The sequence below is a fragment of the Silurus meridionalis genome, chromosome 4 (genome assembly GCF_014805685.1).
Source record: "Silurus meridionalis isolate SWU-2019-XX chromosome 4, ASM1480568v1, whole genome shotgun sequence".
Lineage (NCBI taxonomy): Eukaryota > Metazoa > Chordata > Actinopteri > Siluriformes > Siluridae > Silurus > Silurus meridionalis.
Genome location: NC_060887.1, coordinates 36,468,805 through 36,483,002, shown reverse-complemented (window position 1 = coordinate 36,483,002; position 14,198 = coordinate 36,468,805). Strand labels below are relative to the sequence as shown.

Sequence of the window (14,198 nt, the reverse complement as noted above, 5' to 3'; positions counted from 1 at the left end):
ACCCATTTATCCACCCACCCATCAGTCTGTCCACCTCTCTATATAACCCACCCAGCCTCTCTCTCCTTTATCTCTACCAATCATCCACCTCAGTCTATCCATCCACCGACCTCTCTATCTATAAATCCATCCATCTTTCTTTCGATCCAACCAACTCTATTCTATATATATCCATCTCTCTGTTTACCCATTTCACTATCCATCCAACCCTCTATCCACCCATCTGTCCCTTTATCCACATCTGTGTGTGTATGTATGTTTCTGTGCATCTTTCTATCCATCTAGAAAGAAGGAAACAAAGTAAATGAAAAACATACCTGAGACAGTATTAAGGGATATTAAAGGGGTATTTTTATTAGACCACCATGTAAATGGTAACACGTAACACACTGAAATAGTTAAAAATCTGTTTTTGCAGGGTCCATCATCCAAAATGTCTGGCTAAAAACACAAATGCTAATTTAAGCCCAGACTTTAGAAACCATCAGCAAGTTAGACATACACGTAGTAGACACGTATAGCAGCAGAAACAATAGTTAAATACAGACACACAAAACACTAAAAATTATATTAACCAATACCAACAGGGCTTTAGTATTAAAATATGTAATAGAGTTCTGGTCTGAGATCAGTTTTTCCCCTCGAATTCAGAATCAGCACATGAGGAGTTTAAAAATAGAACCTCAGCACCTTAAAAACATCTCTGCATGCCTAAAGATTAAGAGACTCGAGTGTGTGATCATAAAACATTATCATAGATAAGGAAAGGAAGGAAGAATCATGCTACATTCATCGTCAGGAAACAGTCTCCATTGTTGAGCTAACAGCTACAGGAGCAAGAGTGCTTATGTGCAAGAGTGTGTGTGTGTGTAAGTGAGAGTGTGTGTGTGTGTTAGAGACTGAAGCCAGAGAGCGCCAATTGTTGCGCAGTGTTTCTCGCCTCAAAGTACGACGTGTCCGTCTCATCGTGGGGCTCAGGAACAAAAGGCATGGCCTGGTTCTGAAGATTGTCCCAGTACACACCTGCGAAGAACGCATGCTCTTTCAGCTCTGGAAGGAAACAGAGAAACGAGAGACACGAACATTTATAAATAAAAAGCACTGTTCCAATAGACAGATGGAGGATTTTACCGATATGATCAACAGGTTGGATCGTACTTCCTGATAACTGATTAATTAATTGATATTTTTTAAAATGTATACTGGATTAAAAACAAACACTGCATGTTGGAGTACTGAAATGATAAAAATAATAAAAAAAATTTCCAAATTAATCCAAAACGAATAATTAAAAAATAAAAATACATTTCAAATAAACAGCATGCAGCATCAGTGATTCGCCTCTAGAGGCCGCTTTCATATAGTATAATGACAGCAGACCCTCTCAGCTGCTCCAGCAAACCGGAAAAACTATCAGTATGGATTTTTTGACGAAATTCAGCAGTTCCAGCAAACTATCAAAAACCGATGACTGTTGACCTCTAGTTTATATACCTTCAGCTAAAATTCTATTACCTTCACCTCAATTTCTAGATTGATTTCCAAGCATTTCCTGAGGTGTTTTATTCCTCTCATGATAATGAAGTCTCCTTCCAAATCTTCAAGTTACCTCAGATTATTAATACGCTGAAGTCTCCTTCCATAAACAACTTGTTAACCATCGCATCCCAGACAATAAAAACTGCTTTTTGTACATCATAAAAACTTTCAAGCTAATTCTAAATCTTGATCAGTTTTGAAGGCAGAATAAAAGTTAAATAAAACTGGTTAAAAAAAAAATTTTAAGGTTGTATTTTTGTAAGATATCAAATATATCATTTGAAACATATTTAGCTAAGAAAGATCATAAATGAGTCCTGAATAAGAAGAGAAAAAAGACTGCTGTGGAGTCCTTACCTTTAAGCCCAGCCCGTTTGGTGACGTCTGTACTGAGGAGAATCTCAATTGCACCTCGAGCGCTGGGAGATAATTCCTCTTCAGCATCAGGCCATGGAATGTCTGGTCACGCAATTAGAAATTAGCGATTAAGAGATTTGTGGATGGGAACGTTTCAACATCCTACGTCAGACAAATGCTGACAAATCTTCTTCATGACTACATTGATCCAGGGTTTATAGCTCTATGACATACTGATGAACAACATAGAGAAACATTACCATTGAGAAAACATTATCTATTGATGGTTTGGGTAAAAGTCTGAAGATTAAATGTTAACTTGATGTAAAGAAAAAATTACCATGGTCAAAGATAAGTAGTGAAAGTATTTTTCTTAAAATAGACTGCCAAGTTATAATTCTGTTTTGAGCCAGGTCACTGATCTTAGGTGATGGAGCTTTGGAGGTGATCCAGCATAACCTAATCCTACCAACTTTTCAGACATTACAAACTGGTCCTACCATCATATCTGACAAACTGGATCTTCGTGTGATTCAAATTATACTGTCCAATGATGAGATTGTCAACAACTTCTTAAACTGGTTTTACCATCTTTCCAATGATACAACTGGCTGGTTCTACCATTTTGCCAATAACATCACAAATTGGTTTTACCATCTAATCTGATATAAACGGTTTCTTCCATCTGGTCAATTACTTTGCAAACTGGTTTGACCATTTCATTACATCACAAACTGGTTCTACCATCATCTGACATAAACTGGTTCTTTATTGTTGCCAAGACTTCACAAACTGGTTTTAACATTTCATCTACGAGATCACAAACGGGATCTGCTATCTTACCAGTGCTACCACCAATTGGTCCTTCCATCATACCAATATCAAACAGGTTCTATTATATTACCAACATCACCACAAACTGGGTCTACCATCTTACTAATGACATCACAAAACTGTTCGACCATGTTACCAATGACTTCACAAATTGAAGTCAAAAAGAAATGTCACTAATTGGATCCACCATGTAGGTGACATCACAACCTGATAATACTATAATCTTCATAATACTAATACTAGTCTTCATCAAAAACTGGTTCTTTCAACTTACTTGACATCACACATTGGTTCTACCATCTTATCTGACACAACACTGGTCAATGACAAACTGGTTTTACCGTTTGAGCTATGAAATCACAAAATGGATCCAACATTTTACGTGCTATAACCAACTGGTCCTACCATCATATTAATATCATAACATGTCAATGACCTCACAAAACCGTTCTTACACGTTTCCAATGACTTCGCAAGTTGGTTCCATCTCGTTTATGATTTCACAAACTGGTTCCACCATCTCAGCCACATCACATCCTGGTTATACCATATTTTATACTGGCATCATACCATCATACCATCTCATCAGTGACATTACAAACTGGTTCTACCATCTCCTCTATGGCACCACGGACCGGCTCTGCCTTTCTCCAATGACATCACAAACTAATTCTACCATCTGAAAAATGATATAGCCTGGTTCTTGCCTCTCCACATCTAAATGACATGACCTCCACTTAATTATCTAGAAGATCTTAAACTATTTCGCCTTCTATTGATTTGATGCATCTTGAAAATGGAGATGAACAGTTCAGGAAGCTCCAAGTTTGACTTTCTAGACATCACAGATTCAGTCATTAAAATGATAAATGGTTATAAGAGAGCCAAAGACCTCGGTTAAGAATATTCTGGAAGACCAGTTGAGGAGTTTCGTCGTTGAAAGGAGGCACTCCGGTGAGGAACTCGAACAGGCACACCCCCAGCGCCCACCAGTCCACCATGACGTCTGCGAATAGACGTGAGAAGATTTAACACGTTACTTGTCTTTCGGCGTCCTGCAGGTTGTTAGAGTGACAATGAAGCTACTGTGCAGCCGTGTGAGCGGGGTTTTAGCGAGTTAAACTGATTTCGTAGAGGGGGGGGCATGTAAATGGTATTATTGGCTTAAAAGAACACTGCAAACAATAGTACTGGTTAGGTATGAAGTTGGAATCAATCGTATCCATTTTTGCAAGTGATGATCTTAACCCTGAAGGATAATTCAGAAAACGTGCTGATTGGCAGAGTAAAAAAAAAAAAAAAAAGTTTTTAAGTTTTCAACCATTGTTTATCAACATTGAAAAAATAACTACCCAATAAGAACATAATCATTAATGGGGTCCTCTCGTTCAATTGTGTGTTTTGGGCCACTCCACTAACTGACTGGAAAGTGTCTGTTCTCCCATTATTCCCAGTTCCCAGAGCATCACTGAAGCTGTAAGCATGACCAACCATGAAAGCAGGATACCCATTCACATTGCTGAAATTAGTTCCCTTCAGTCATAAAAGATACTTCAACCAATGTTTGGTGGCTAATAATGTCTTTTCGAACAAACAAAAACTGGCACTCAGTAACTCCCAAATCATTATTAGCCAGGTGTGGGTTTTTGGGTGAAGTATTCCTTTATGGAAAAGTGGCCCGCTCATGCATCAGCGCAAAACTACACATCATACTCACCGTTCACAACCGATTCTGCAGCTAAAAACACAAGAGGCGATTAGGAAGCTGCTCAGTGTGCACAAGCATCAAACAGTGAATTATAAAATAAAACAATTACACTTCGGGCACTTGGATAGGAACGCCTGTACTATGTATTACCGCAGTTATCTAAATCAAGCTAATTATTCAGATACAGGTCAAGAGATTAATAATAAAAAAAAAAGTCTTTTTTTCTTTAGAGTTTACAAAAAATGCTCAAAAAGATAAAATAATAATAATCTCACTGCATGATTGGTAGATTTGCCAATCTCACGAATAAACAGGAGTAAAATTGTGCTTAATAAATTGGTCAGCAGTTTTATATTACATAAAGCGACCTTCAATTCAACTGTGATCTCCGTTACTGAATAAAGTGCAGACCGAGCCGCACACAAAAACTGTGCACGATTTTACGTGATGGAAACGTGAAATGAAGAGGCAACGAGAATTCTGACGGAAACCCAAAGAGACAATGGGTTGTTGTTGTTTTACGTGATCTCCAAGTTAGGGGTGCAGTGCATCATAGTTTTTTCTTTTTCAAAACTTGCGGATTAATATGAATTTTTTTAACGATGGCAAGGACGGTTAGTTTTTCCCCTGACGATATTGCATTTTAAGTGGTTAGTTAGTTACACTATAATTTACTGCCATGTCAGCTACTGAGGCTATCTTCATGGCAAGAACAGTTTATAAGATCAAAAAGATCCTAAAATCCCAAATAAATAAATATAGACAAATTAAATGATATTTATTACATTAATACATGACAGAAATTCTAAAACTTCTTCTGACAAAACCTTGTAAAATAGCTCTTTAAACGAACTGGCCTCATAAAACAACTGTCTGTGGTCATTGTAAGCAGTACAGTACAACAAAATATGCTTAACAGTAAGGGGAATGCCGCAGTACACGCACTGAATGGGGTCTTCTCCTTCCAGCAAGTATTCATGTGTCAGTCTTGTATGCCCGATCCTACATCTGGTTAAGATCACCTGATCAAATCTTGATTTCAAAAAGGTATTAGAGTCCTGTTAGCAATTTCAGGGTGTATTTCAAACAGTTTGCTATGCGACCATGAATTCCATTCCTCTTGCCACTTATTTAGTACATAGCCATTGATAAAAAGTCTATATTCTGAGGGAGGGCGGTTCTGTGTTCACGTGAACGGGACGTGTTAATCAGTCTGCGATAACGGCTAGCGGAGGAGCAGAGCGCCTCCCGCAACATTCAGAGTATGGGAGCATTTTGCTGTAACTTTTCTTGTAGTAAATAGAAAACGCAAATTATATTTGTCTCCTCCCCCTTTGCTGATCTGAAAAAAGATCTGATCTGTGACTCAAAAAACGTAACGTGATCCGAACCCTGAGTTTTATGATCCGTTGCACCGCTACTGAGCATAGATCAATGTCTGAACTTTTTTTTAAAAAGCAGCAGCAGTTTAGCGTGAGCCCACAGGAACATAGAAAAACATTAATTAAACAGATGGGGGATGGATGGATGGATGGATGGATGGATGGACAGACAGAAAAATGTATTGGATGGATGGATGGAAGGATAGATAAACTAATTACTTGGATGGATAGATGGATGGATGGATGGAGGCTGTGAACACTTTCACAGTAGTGTTCAAAGCCTCATCTCCATCAAACACAAAAAAATAATCTCAGCTGGAATCTGATGTAAGTCGTACTTTTTAAAAAGAAGAAATTTATCGATGAACTCGTCTGAATATTATTGTAACCGTGCTGGTGTGGGCACATTATGACCTTTTTCTCTTACCATGGTGCTTTCCTAGTAAAAGCTCCGGGGCGAGGTAGTCTGGCGTGCCGAGGATAGGGGCGTTCTCCCCTGGACCCGGACCTCTGCGTACACTCTTGGGTGTTCGATAAGGGGTATGAGACATGGCCATGGGCTGAGGAGTCTATAAAGAGGGAATCAAAAATCCATTATAATCAAGATGTGGAGCCGTTTCCTAAAACTCAATGTGTACAAGTAGAAGCCTTTGAATGTACAGAGCCTGTCAGACATTTTACGGTTTTAGAGACATATGCATGTTGTTGATGTACAACAGATTCGGTAGAAGACACATAAGAACTGGACAATTGAGAGACTAGAAGAAAGTTCTGTGGACAGATGAGTCCAAATGTGACCTATTTGGCTTAAGGATTTGGAGTTGTTTTGGAGCGGGGAAGGTCCTCTACCATATAATTATTTAGATCCCACATGACATTTATCTGTTTATTATTAGTCTTAGATGCCATTTAGACACATCAGATCTCTAGAAAGAACCACACGGTGGATCAAACAAATGAAACGTTACAAACAGACGGATTTATTACTCTGAGCTCTGACTCACGTGTACCTGGTAAAGGGAGCTGTTGAGGCTGAGTCTCTTCTTCTGCACAGGCGTGATGGCTGCGGGCGCCGTCTGGAACGAGGTCGAAGTCGACACGTCCATGCCGTCGGTGGAGGCCAAGCTGAGGCGCGAGCCGTAGGACAGGTTGGAGCGGTTGATGGAGCTGCAGTAGCTCCTGAAGGCCACCACGTTCTTAGGCTTGAGGAACGGAGGCGATTTGAGCAGACTGCTTGAAACCGCACGGAGGTCACTGTATTTCTCGTGATGCTTCGGGGCTTCCAGGACAGCCGAGGTTTCATTTTCATCCTCGAACGAGGACAGGAGAGATTCTCCACGTGGAGGAGGCGTGTTGGAAAGCACGGACATTTCGTGAACCGAGTTGTCGGAGTCCAAGCTCGGGCGTCGTCTCATCTCTTGTGGAGAGGAGGTCATACTGGATGTGGGTACATTCTCGATGGGTTCCTCTAACTCACACAAAAGATTTTTGGTCACCTTTGTAGCGTTGGACTGTTTCTGGATCCCTCCGCCGTTCCCCAGATCGACAGCTGAGAAAATCCCGGTCAGACCCGTATGGAGAAGGGAGTCATTCTCCGGAATGGGAAAACACCTCTTGTACTCGGCTGTGCTCTTCTTTCTTTGGACCTCAACTTGCTCTGGGCTTTTGTCCACCTCAGCAAAGCCTCGTTTCACGGACGAGCCTGGTTTAATAGCAGATCCTTCTTCTAAAGTCCTACAAACGCCGAGGACGCTCTTCTCCGGTTTCCTAACCCTGTTCTCGCATGATGGTTTGAGCGAAGTCTTACCAGGCGTGACGCAGAGATCAGACTCCGTGAACTGTAGCCTCTTTCCTGCAGAAATATCCGCCTTTATGTTTCCACATTTCGCTTCACCGGAACGGTGTTTATTTACAGGCTGTGATCTCAAATCCGAGTTGCGAATTGGTGTCTGATGAGCGTCGTTTGCAGGAATACACATCTCTCTTCTCGCTTTTTCCTCCACCGCAGGCTCGGCAAGTTTGTGGCCGACTTTTCCGACTCCGTCATTTACTTTAGGAGGAGGAATGTTCTCATCACCTTCAGATTTCTGCAGCAGCACAAGGAAGCTTTTTTTAATTAATTCGTTTTTCTTTACTTTGCTATTAACGATGTCAACTTCATAAGATCGAGACATTTAAACACATTTCTATGATACAAGCCAAAAACAAACAAACAAACACATTAATTAATTAATTTATTCATTAGGTTGAATTGAATGCAAAAATTTTAAAGTTTTGTGAAAACTACAAAATTAAAAAGCAAGGAAATATAGGTAAGAAAAAACATGAAAAAACATGAAATATACATTAAAAGTATCTATTAAAAATATCAGCATTTTCTTCATTTTCTTCACCAGGTGATTGTTAGTCATTTATATGATTGTTTTTTTGTACTTTGTATTGTAATCACTATCTTTATCATTATTATTATTATTATTATTATTATTATTATTATTATTATTAGTGAACAATTAAAAATATATATATTTCTTGCTTGTTTTATTTTCCAGTAAGGTCTATAAGAGTATAGGAGTAAAATATTTACATTATTAACATAAAATCCTCTTTATATATGCTCCATATATTATAGATATATGCACATACAATATATGATAGAACTTATAAACATGTTCACTAATAAAAGTTTGTTACATTTTTATTGATAATTTCAATTAAAAACCCTTTTTTTATATACTTCTATAGTATTTACTTTTATTATCTCTATATCTCTATATCTATCTATATCTATACACACACACACACACACACACACACACACACACACACACACACACATATATAGTATAAGGAATATAAGCAGACTTTTATTTGTAATTTTAAACTGTAAATTTAAAAGATGGCAAAAAGCAGTTATTAATGCCTATTACCTAAATGAGGAATAATACATGTGTATAATGTATGTAATGTGGATTTATAAATGCACGTTATTTGTGCATATGTTACCTGCTCATCCTCCCACAGTGGGCTGATGCAGCTCTCAGAGTCGCTGGACGGCAGCAGGCACGAGTGAACGCTGCTGGCACTCAATGACTCGAACCTCTTCCTGGATTTCATCAGCCTCGGTGTCAGACTTTTGGCCAGCAAGCTGGGACTAAACACACTGTTAGCACCTGAAAGAAATCATAAACACGTACCCACGTGTCGGTGCTTAGACAAACGCACAGGGGAATAATTCTGAAGACAAAATAATGAAATAAAAGATTGACGAGACGCATACCGAGGCCTCGTGACTGGCAGACGGGGGACTGCAGGAGCTCTCGTCTTCTAGCCAACATCGGTGAACAAAGCGAGCTCTTTCTCTTCTCGGCTTTTCCACACGTCATGGGACTGGCCACGGCCGAGGCACTGCTGTGACGCTTCCCATCCACCACTGGAGTATTCTTCACAGAGCGAAAGAGTGAAAAGCATCTATTTACTCCGACTATTACAGCAGCTGCAAATCACCGGGTTTAGTAAATGTGCTTGTGCTAATACTGTACATTATAGTTTCTATAGTAACAGCTCGGTCTTGAGTACTCGTGTAGTATATTTAGTATGCGTAATGTGTGTAGTATGTGTTGTTTATGAGAGTATGTATAACGTGTAGGGCACGTGCAGTTTGTGTAGGGTGTGTGTAGTATGTATAATATGTGTAAAAAAATTTTTTTGTCAAACAGTATAGAACTTTATTACAACAACAAAAAAAAGTAGTGAATCATGAAAATGTGCTAAATGAAATACATGAAAATAGTCAATTAAAAGTGATGAACTCTCCGTGAATTCTCTTTAAAAAAAAAAGAAACAAAGTTTAGCAACACCTGCAGCTGTGAGTCACCACCAGACAGACCACACCATCAGACAGATATAAATTAATAAATATAATTTTTTAACTATTAATAATAACCATAATATAGCGCTCTCCAAGCAGTGCACAATCTCACGTGTAAAACTCAGTGAGTGGCCTTTAGAGGCCGCTTTCGTAATAACGCGCTACCCGGAAAAACTATGGGCATGGGTTTTCTCTAACATCCGATAGTTCCAGCAAATCAACTATGTGACGATTAATCGGCAAAACTGATGAATTGGTCGACCTTTAGTGTAGAGTATATATAGTATGTGTAAAGTATATATAGCATGTGTAATATCAGTTTGTGTATGTGTGTGTGCAGTATGTTTAATATGTGTAGAATGTGTATCATATGGGAGTATGTATAGTATGTGTACAATGTACAATATGTGTAGAGTTTATATAGTATGTGTAGCTTGTGTAAAGTATGTGTAGTACGTTTATGTATTTTGTATGTGTATTAGCTTTAATATATGCAGGGTATGTGTAGAGTTTGTGTGTTTGGTGTAATATGTGTACAGTATATGTAGTGTGCGTGGAGTTTGTATAGTATGTTTTATGGGTGTTGGTAAGTATGTGTACAATGCATAATATTTGTACACTGTATGTGTGGAGGACGTATAGAATGAGTATGTGTAGTGTGTTACTGTATAGTATGTGTAGCGCACGCAGTTTTGTGTAGGTATAGAAGGTGTGTAGTTCGTGAAACAGGATTCTTGTACTTACAAGCCCGAGTGAACTTATCAGAGACAAAACTTGGCCAGGTGTCCGGAAATAATCCATCTTGGGTTTAGTCAAAGAGGGCGTGGTCAAAATATCCATGAGGTTCAGTTCTAGAGATAAATGTAAAAAAATAATAAATAAATAAATAAATATGTAAATATAATCACCCAAAGCTTGATTATACAAAAGACTGGAAAATAAAGCGATTCGAAAACCCTAAAATGTACAAATAAACGTCTTTTTGGACGTTAGCATACCCCTGTCCAGTTTCACTTTGGAGAGGCCGAAGTCCGTGAGCTTGATGTGTCCCTTGTTGCTGACCAGCATGTTATCGGGCTTCAAATCCCTGAAGAAAGAAGTACAGTTTCTGTCGATCCTGCTCTTTTCAAAGGCCTGCGCACGTTCTTATCGGGGTTCCCACTCTTCAGTGAAACACCAGATTCGAGGACTTTTTTAAAAGCACCATTTGTAATGTTAAAATGTCCACTATAAGTTTAGCGATATCTGGCTAACGTTTCATTATATCCAGACTCCTAACGAACATTTACTGACAAGATTAAAGCAACATCATTTATTTTAAATTGAATTCAAACAATTTCAAGGACCTTTATTTGTTTTCAAGTACTTTCTAGTCCCCGAATCCATGTGTCTGACATTCAAGTACACTGGAACCTTGGCTGAGCAAAACATTTTTTTTCTGAATGTCACTTGCATTAAGAGAGATAACTTGCGTTGCGAACTTTCGTTCTCTCTCGCTGCGTAAAACAGTGGGAGCTGAGATCATCTTCCTGCTTCTCCTCATCCTCAGCCACTTTTCAAAGGTAAAGTGAAGTCTAATTTGTTTTATTTTTACTTTATATTGTGTGCTAATTATTGATTGCTTATTTCGGATACATTAGGGACAATATTTTGTAGGTAAAAGAGCATTCAAAATGATTTAGATATGAATATTTTCGGATGTTCGGATTATCACATTTGCATTGTTTCCTGTGGGGAAGAAATAACGGACGGTACAGGGTTAGCAAGAAAAAGTGTGTCCCCGAAAATCAGAGTCAATGAGAGCATTTTCTATAAAACACAACAAAACAAAAACTGTACCTGGAAGTTATGCAAAGTTCAGCTTGTGTGATTACGAAAGAACCAAAGTGATGCACGAGCATCAAAAACTATATAATCCTCATCAAAAATGCACTTTGCATAAATCGTACTATGAGCGCTTTTCCCAGAACTAATGAAGTTTGCAATCCAAGGATCCACCCTACTTTCAAAGCAGTGTGGGAACCCCGGGGTCATGGCGTAACGGGTACCTGTGAATGATGCCGTGTCGGTGGAGGTAGTCTAAAGCTAGTGCCACTTCTGAAATGTATTTTAAGGACATGTCTTCGTCGAAGTAGCCGTAGACGTGGAGCAGAGATTTCACGTCACCGCCGATCAGGTACTCCATGACCTGAACGCAGAGAAAAGAGAAATAAATGACGACTCGTAGGCTTCACGACCTGGTGTGGACGCTCCATAGGTCAAGTGCAACACAATATTAATGACATATACACTGCAACGCCTTGGTAAGGTTTGAAGATCCAGTACACTTATTTGAGCTTTTCCATACCAAGAAAACCTTGCTGGCCGTCTGTAGTGAGTAATACAGGTGCACGATGAAGGGGCTTTTGCTGAGGGCCAGAGCGTCTCTCTCGGCCCGCATCTGATCGCTCATGTTCTTATCCACCATGTCTGCTTTCTTCACCACCTGCCAACAGATCATTTACACTCAGACACACATTTGTAAGTGATGTAGCTATACTCAATGGATAAAAGTATTGGAACATCACACCTTTCCAGCCATATGAGCCGAATATTTTGCTAAATTAAATTTTCCCTGGAACTAAACCCAAACCTGTTCAGCATGACAATGCCTCTGTGCACAAAGCTAGCTTCATGAAGATGAAGTGGAAGATCTCCTGCTATAGAGCTATAAACCCTTTAAAAAAACATCCCGTATAAAACGTTTGGGATGAATGTGAAGTGCACCTCAGGCCTCCTCACCTCACCTACATCACTAGCTGACCGTACTTGTATCTGAATAAGCAAAAATCTCCATAGAATCTGGTGGAACATCTTCCCAGAAGAATGGACATGATTCTAACAGCAAATGGGAACTAAATGAGGAAATGGTATGTTCAAAAAGTAGCACATACTAATCTTGTTGTCCACAAACTGTTCAATGAGAGCATTTTCTATAAAACACAACAAAAAAAACCTGTACCTGGAAGTTATGCAAAGTTCAGCTTGTGTGATTACGAAAGAACCAAAGTGATGCACGAGCATCAAAAACTATATAATCCTCATCAGGGAAAGTTTCCGGTCTTAAAAATTCCCAGATATTTTGCGACCCTTAACCCCTCAGGACCATCGTCTCACCTTTTAAATTTCACCCCGTTTTTGGTGTCTGGCAGGTGTTTTTTTTTCTCCCCAACTGCACCTTTAATTACATTTCCAGTTCACGTGGCTCCATGCACCTAAAAACCTCACTAAGCTCCTGGAAATCACCCAGAATTCACACATTCTAAAACGCTTAACGTGACTTAAAGCGGTGGGACGACATTTTTAAGAACAAACTCAACCAAAACGCGTGTCTGTAGATAGCAGGAAGTGTGATTTTATATCATTTACGAGAATATCGTAACTGTTGCTTTAACGATGTGCGATGACATCATCGAGTATATCGCAAAACCCAAACACCTACAGGGACTTACGTTACGTGATGAAGTCTAGTCGGTTAGACGAGTGCGTTCTTTTACTGTGTGATTTGGTCTACTAAAAAAAACTGTTAGTATTACACCTAATTCACGATATGGGGGATAAAAATGTCTCATTTCATACAGTTAATCAGCGTTACACGAAAATGCCCTTTTTCCTCCAAAAATCAGCTATTAAGATATATTATAAAATGTATATTACATTAAGATAAAGATATATCTTTATTAGTCCCACAGTGGGGAAATGTCCGTGTTACAGCAGCAAAGAAAAAGAAATGTGCCAAAAAAAGAGACCACCAATAAAGTAGTTACGCTTTCAAACATATTGCACATCAGTAATGATTTTATTGTACAACTATTGCATAAAAACTTTACATTGGTGGACAGTAAGAAAAAAAAAACACCATTTGGTACTTAAGCAGCTTTTTCACACATCTGTTCAACTAAATTTGTGTGTAATGAGTTGTTGCTTTTTTATTACTGAACGGTTTAAAGCGTAACTGTTCAAACACGCAACAAACAACCAAATTAGCGTTCTCGTTATCGGTAAAAGAAAGAAATATATCGCGATAATGATATCGCGATATAAAATTTTGGGTCAATATCGCACACCCCTAGTAAAGAATTCATCAGCATGTTAAAGTGTTTACTGAGTTTGTTCTTTTTTTTGTTGTTGTTTGTTTGTTTGTTTGTTATTTAAACGCCGTCTTATCGCATTTAACCACGTTTTAGAAGGTCCCGAGTCTGGTGTGTGTTTGTTTGGGATATTTTTCTGGATAAATACCTTCACAGCATAGAGCTTGGAGTTGTTTTTCTTCCTGGCCAGAAAGACCTTCCCGAAGGCTCCTCGGCTGATCGGCTTGAGCACCACGAAGTCCTCGATGGAGGGCGGCTTGGGAACTTCAACACTCAAAGGAGCAGCAGCTGCTACTGATTTCTCCTCCGCCTCCATTCTTCTGTTCTCACTCTCTCTTTTACTCTCAATAACGATACTCGAATCCCAGCATTACCTTCAT

The 14,198-nt window shown here is 39.0% G+C and overlaps 1 protein-coding gene across 2 annotated transcripts in view; it reads right to left on the bottom strand.

Moving 5' to 3' along the window:
• Positions 1–328: 328 nt before the first annotated feature.
• Positions 329–14,198, bottom strand: part of mastl (microtubule associated serine/threonine kinase-like) — a 14,025-nt gene continuing 155 nt past the window's right edge. Inside the window, exons 1-13 of one of the 2 annotated variants that reach the window (XM_046847994.1) lie at positions 13,967–14,198; positions 12,036–12,173; positions 11,737–11,876; positions 10,687–10,775; positions 10,433–10,539; positions 9,098–9,260; positions 8,824–8,990; positions 6,831–7,907; positions 6,248–6,389; positions 4,448–4,468; positions 3,623–3,736; positions 1,897–1,998; positions 329–1,050 (exon numbers count right to left, since the gene is read on the bottom strand). The exon at positions 13,967–14,198 is cut by the window's right edge and continues 155 nt beyond it. In XM_046847994.1, the coding sequence (XP_046703950.1) occupies positions 893–1,050; positions 1,897–1,998; positions 3,623–3,736; positions 4,448–4,468; positions 6,248–6,389; positions 6,831–7,907; positions 8,824–8,990; positions 9,098–9,260; positions 10,433–10,539; positions 10,687–10,775; positions 11,737–11,876; positions 12,036–12,173; positions 13,967–14,134 (2,586 nt within the window). In that variant the 5' untranslated portion in view covers positions 14,135–14,198 and the 3' untranslated portion in view covers positions 329–892. The remainder of the gene's footprint in view (positions 1,051–1,896; positions 1,999–3,622; positions 3,737–4,447; positions 4,469–6,247; positions 6,390–6,830; positions 7,908–8,823; positions 8,991–9,097; positions 9,261–10,432; positions 10,540–10,686; positions 10,776–11,736; positions 11,877–12,035; positions 12,174–13,966) is intronic. The other variant, XM_046847995.1, reaches the window with a different exon arrangement.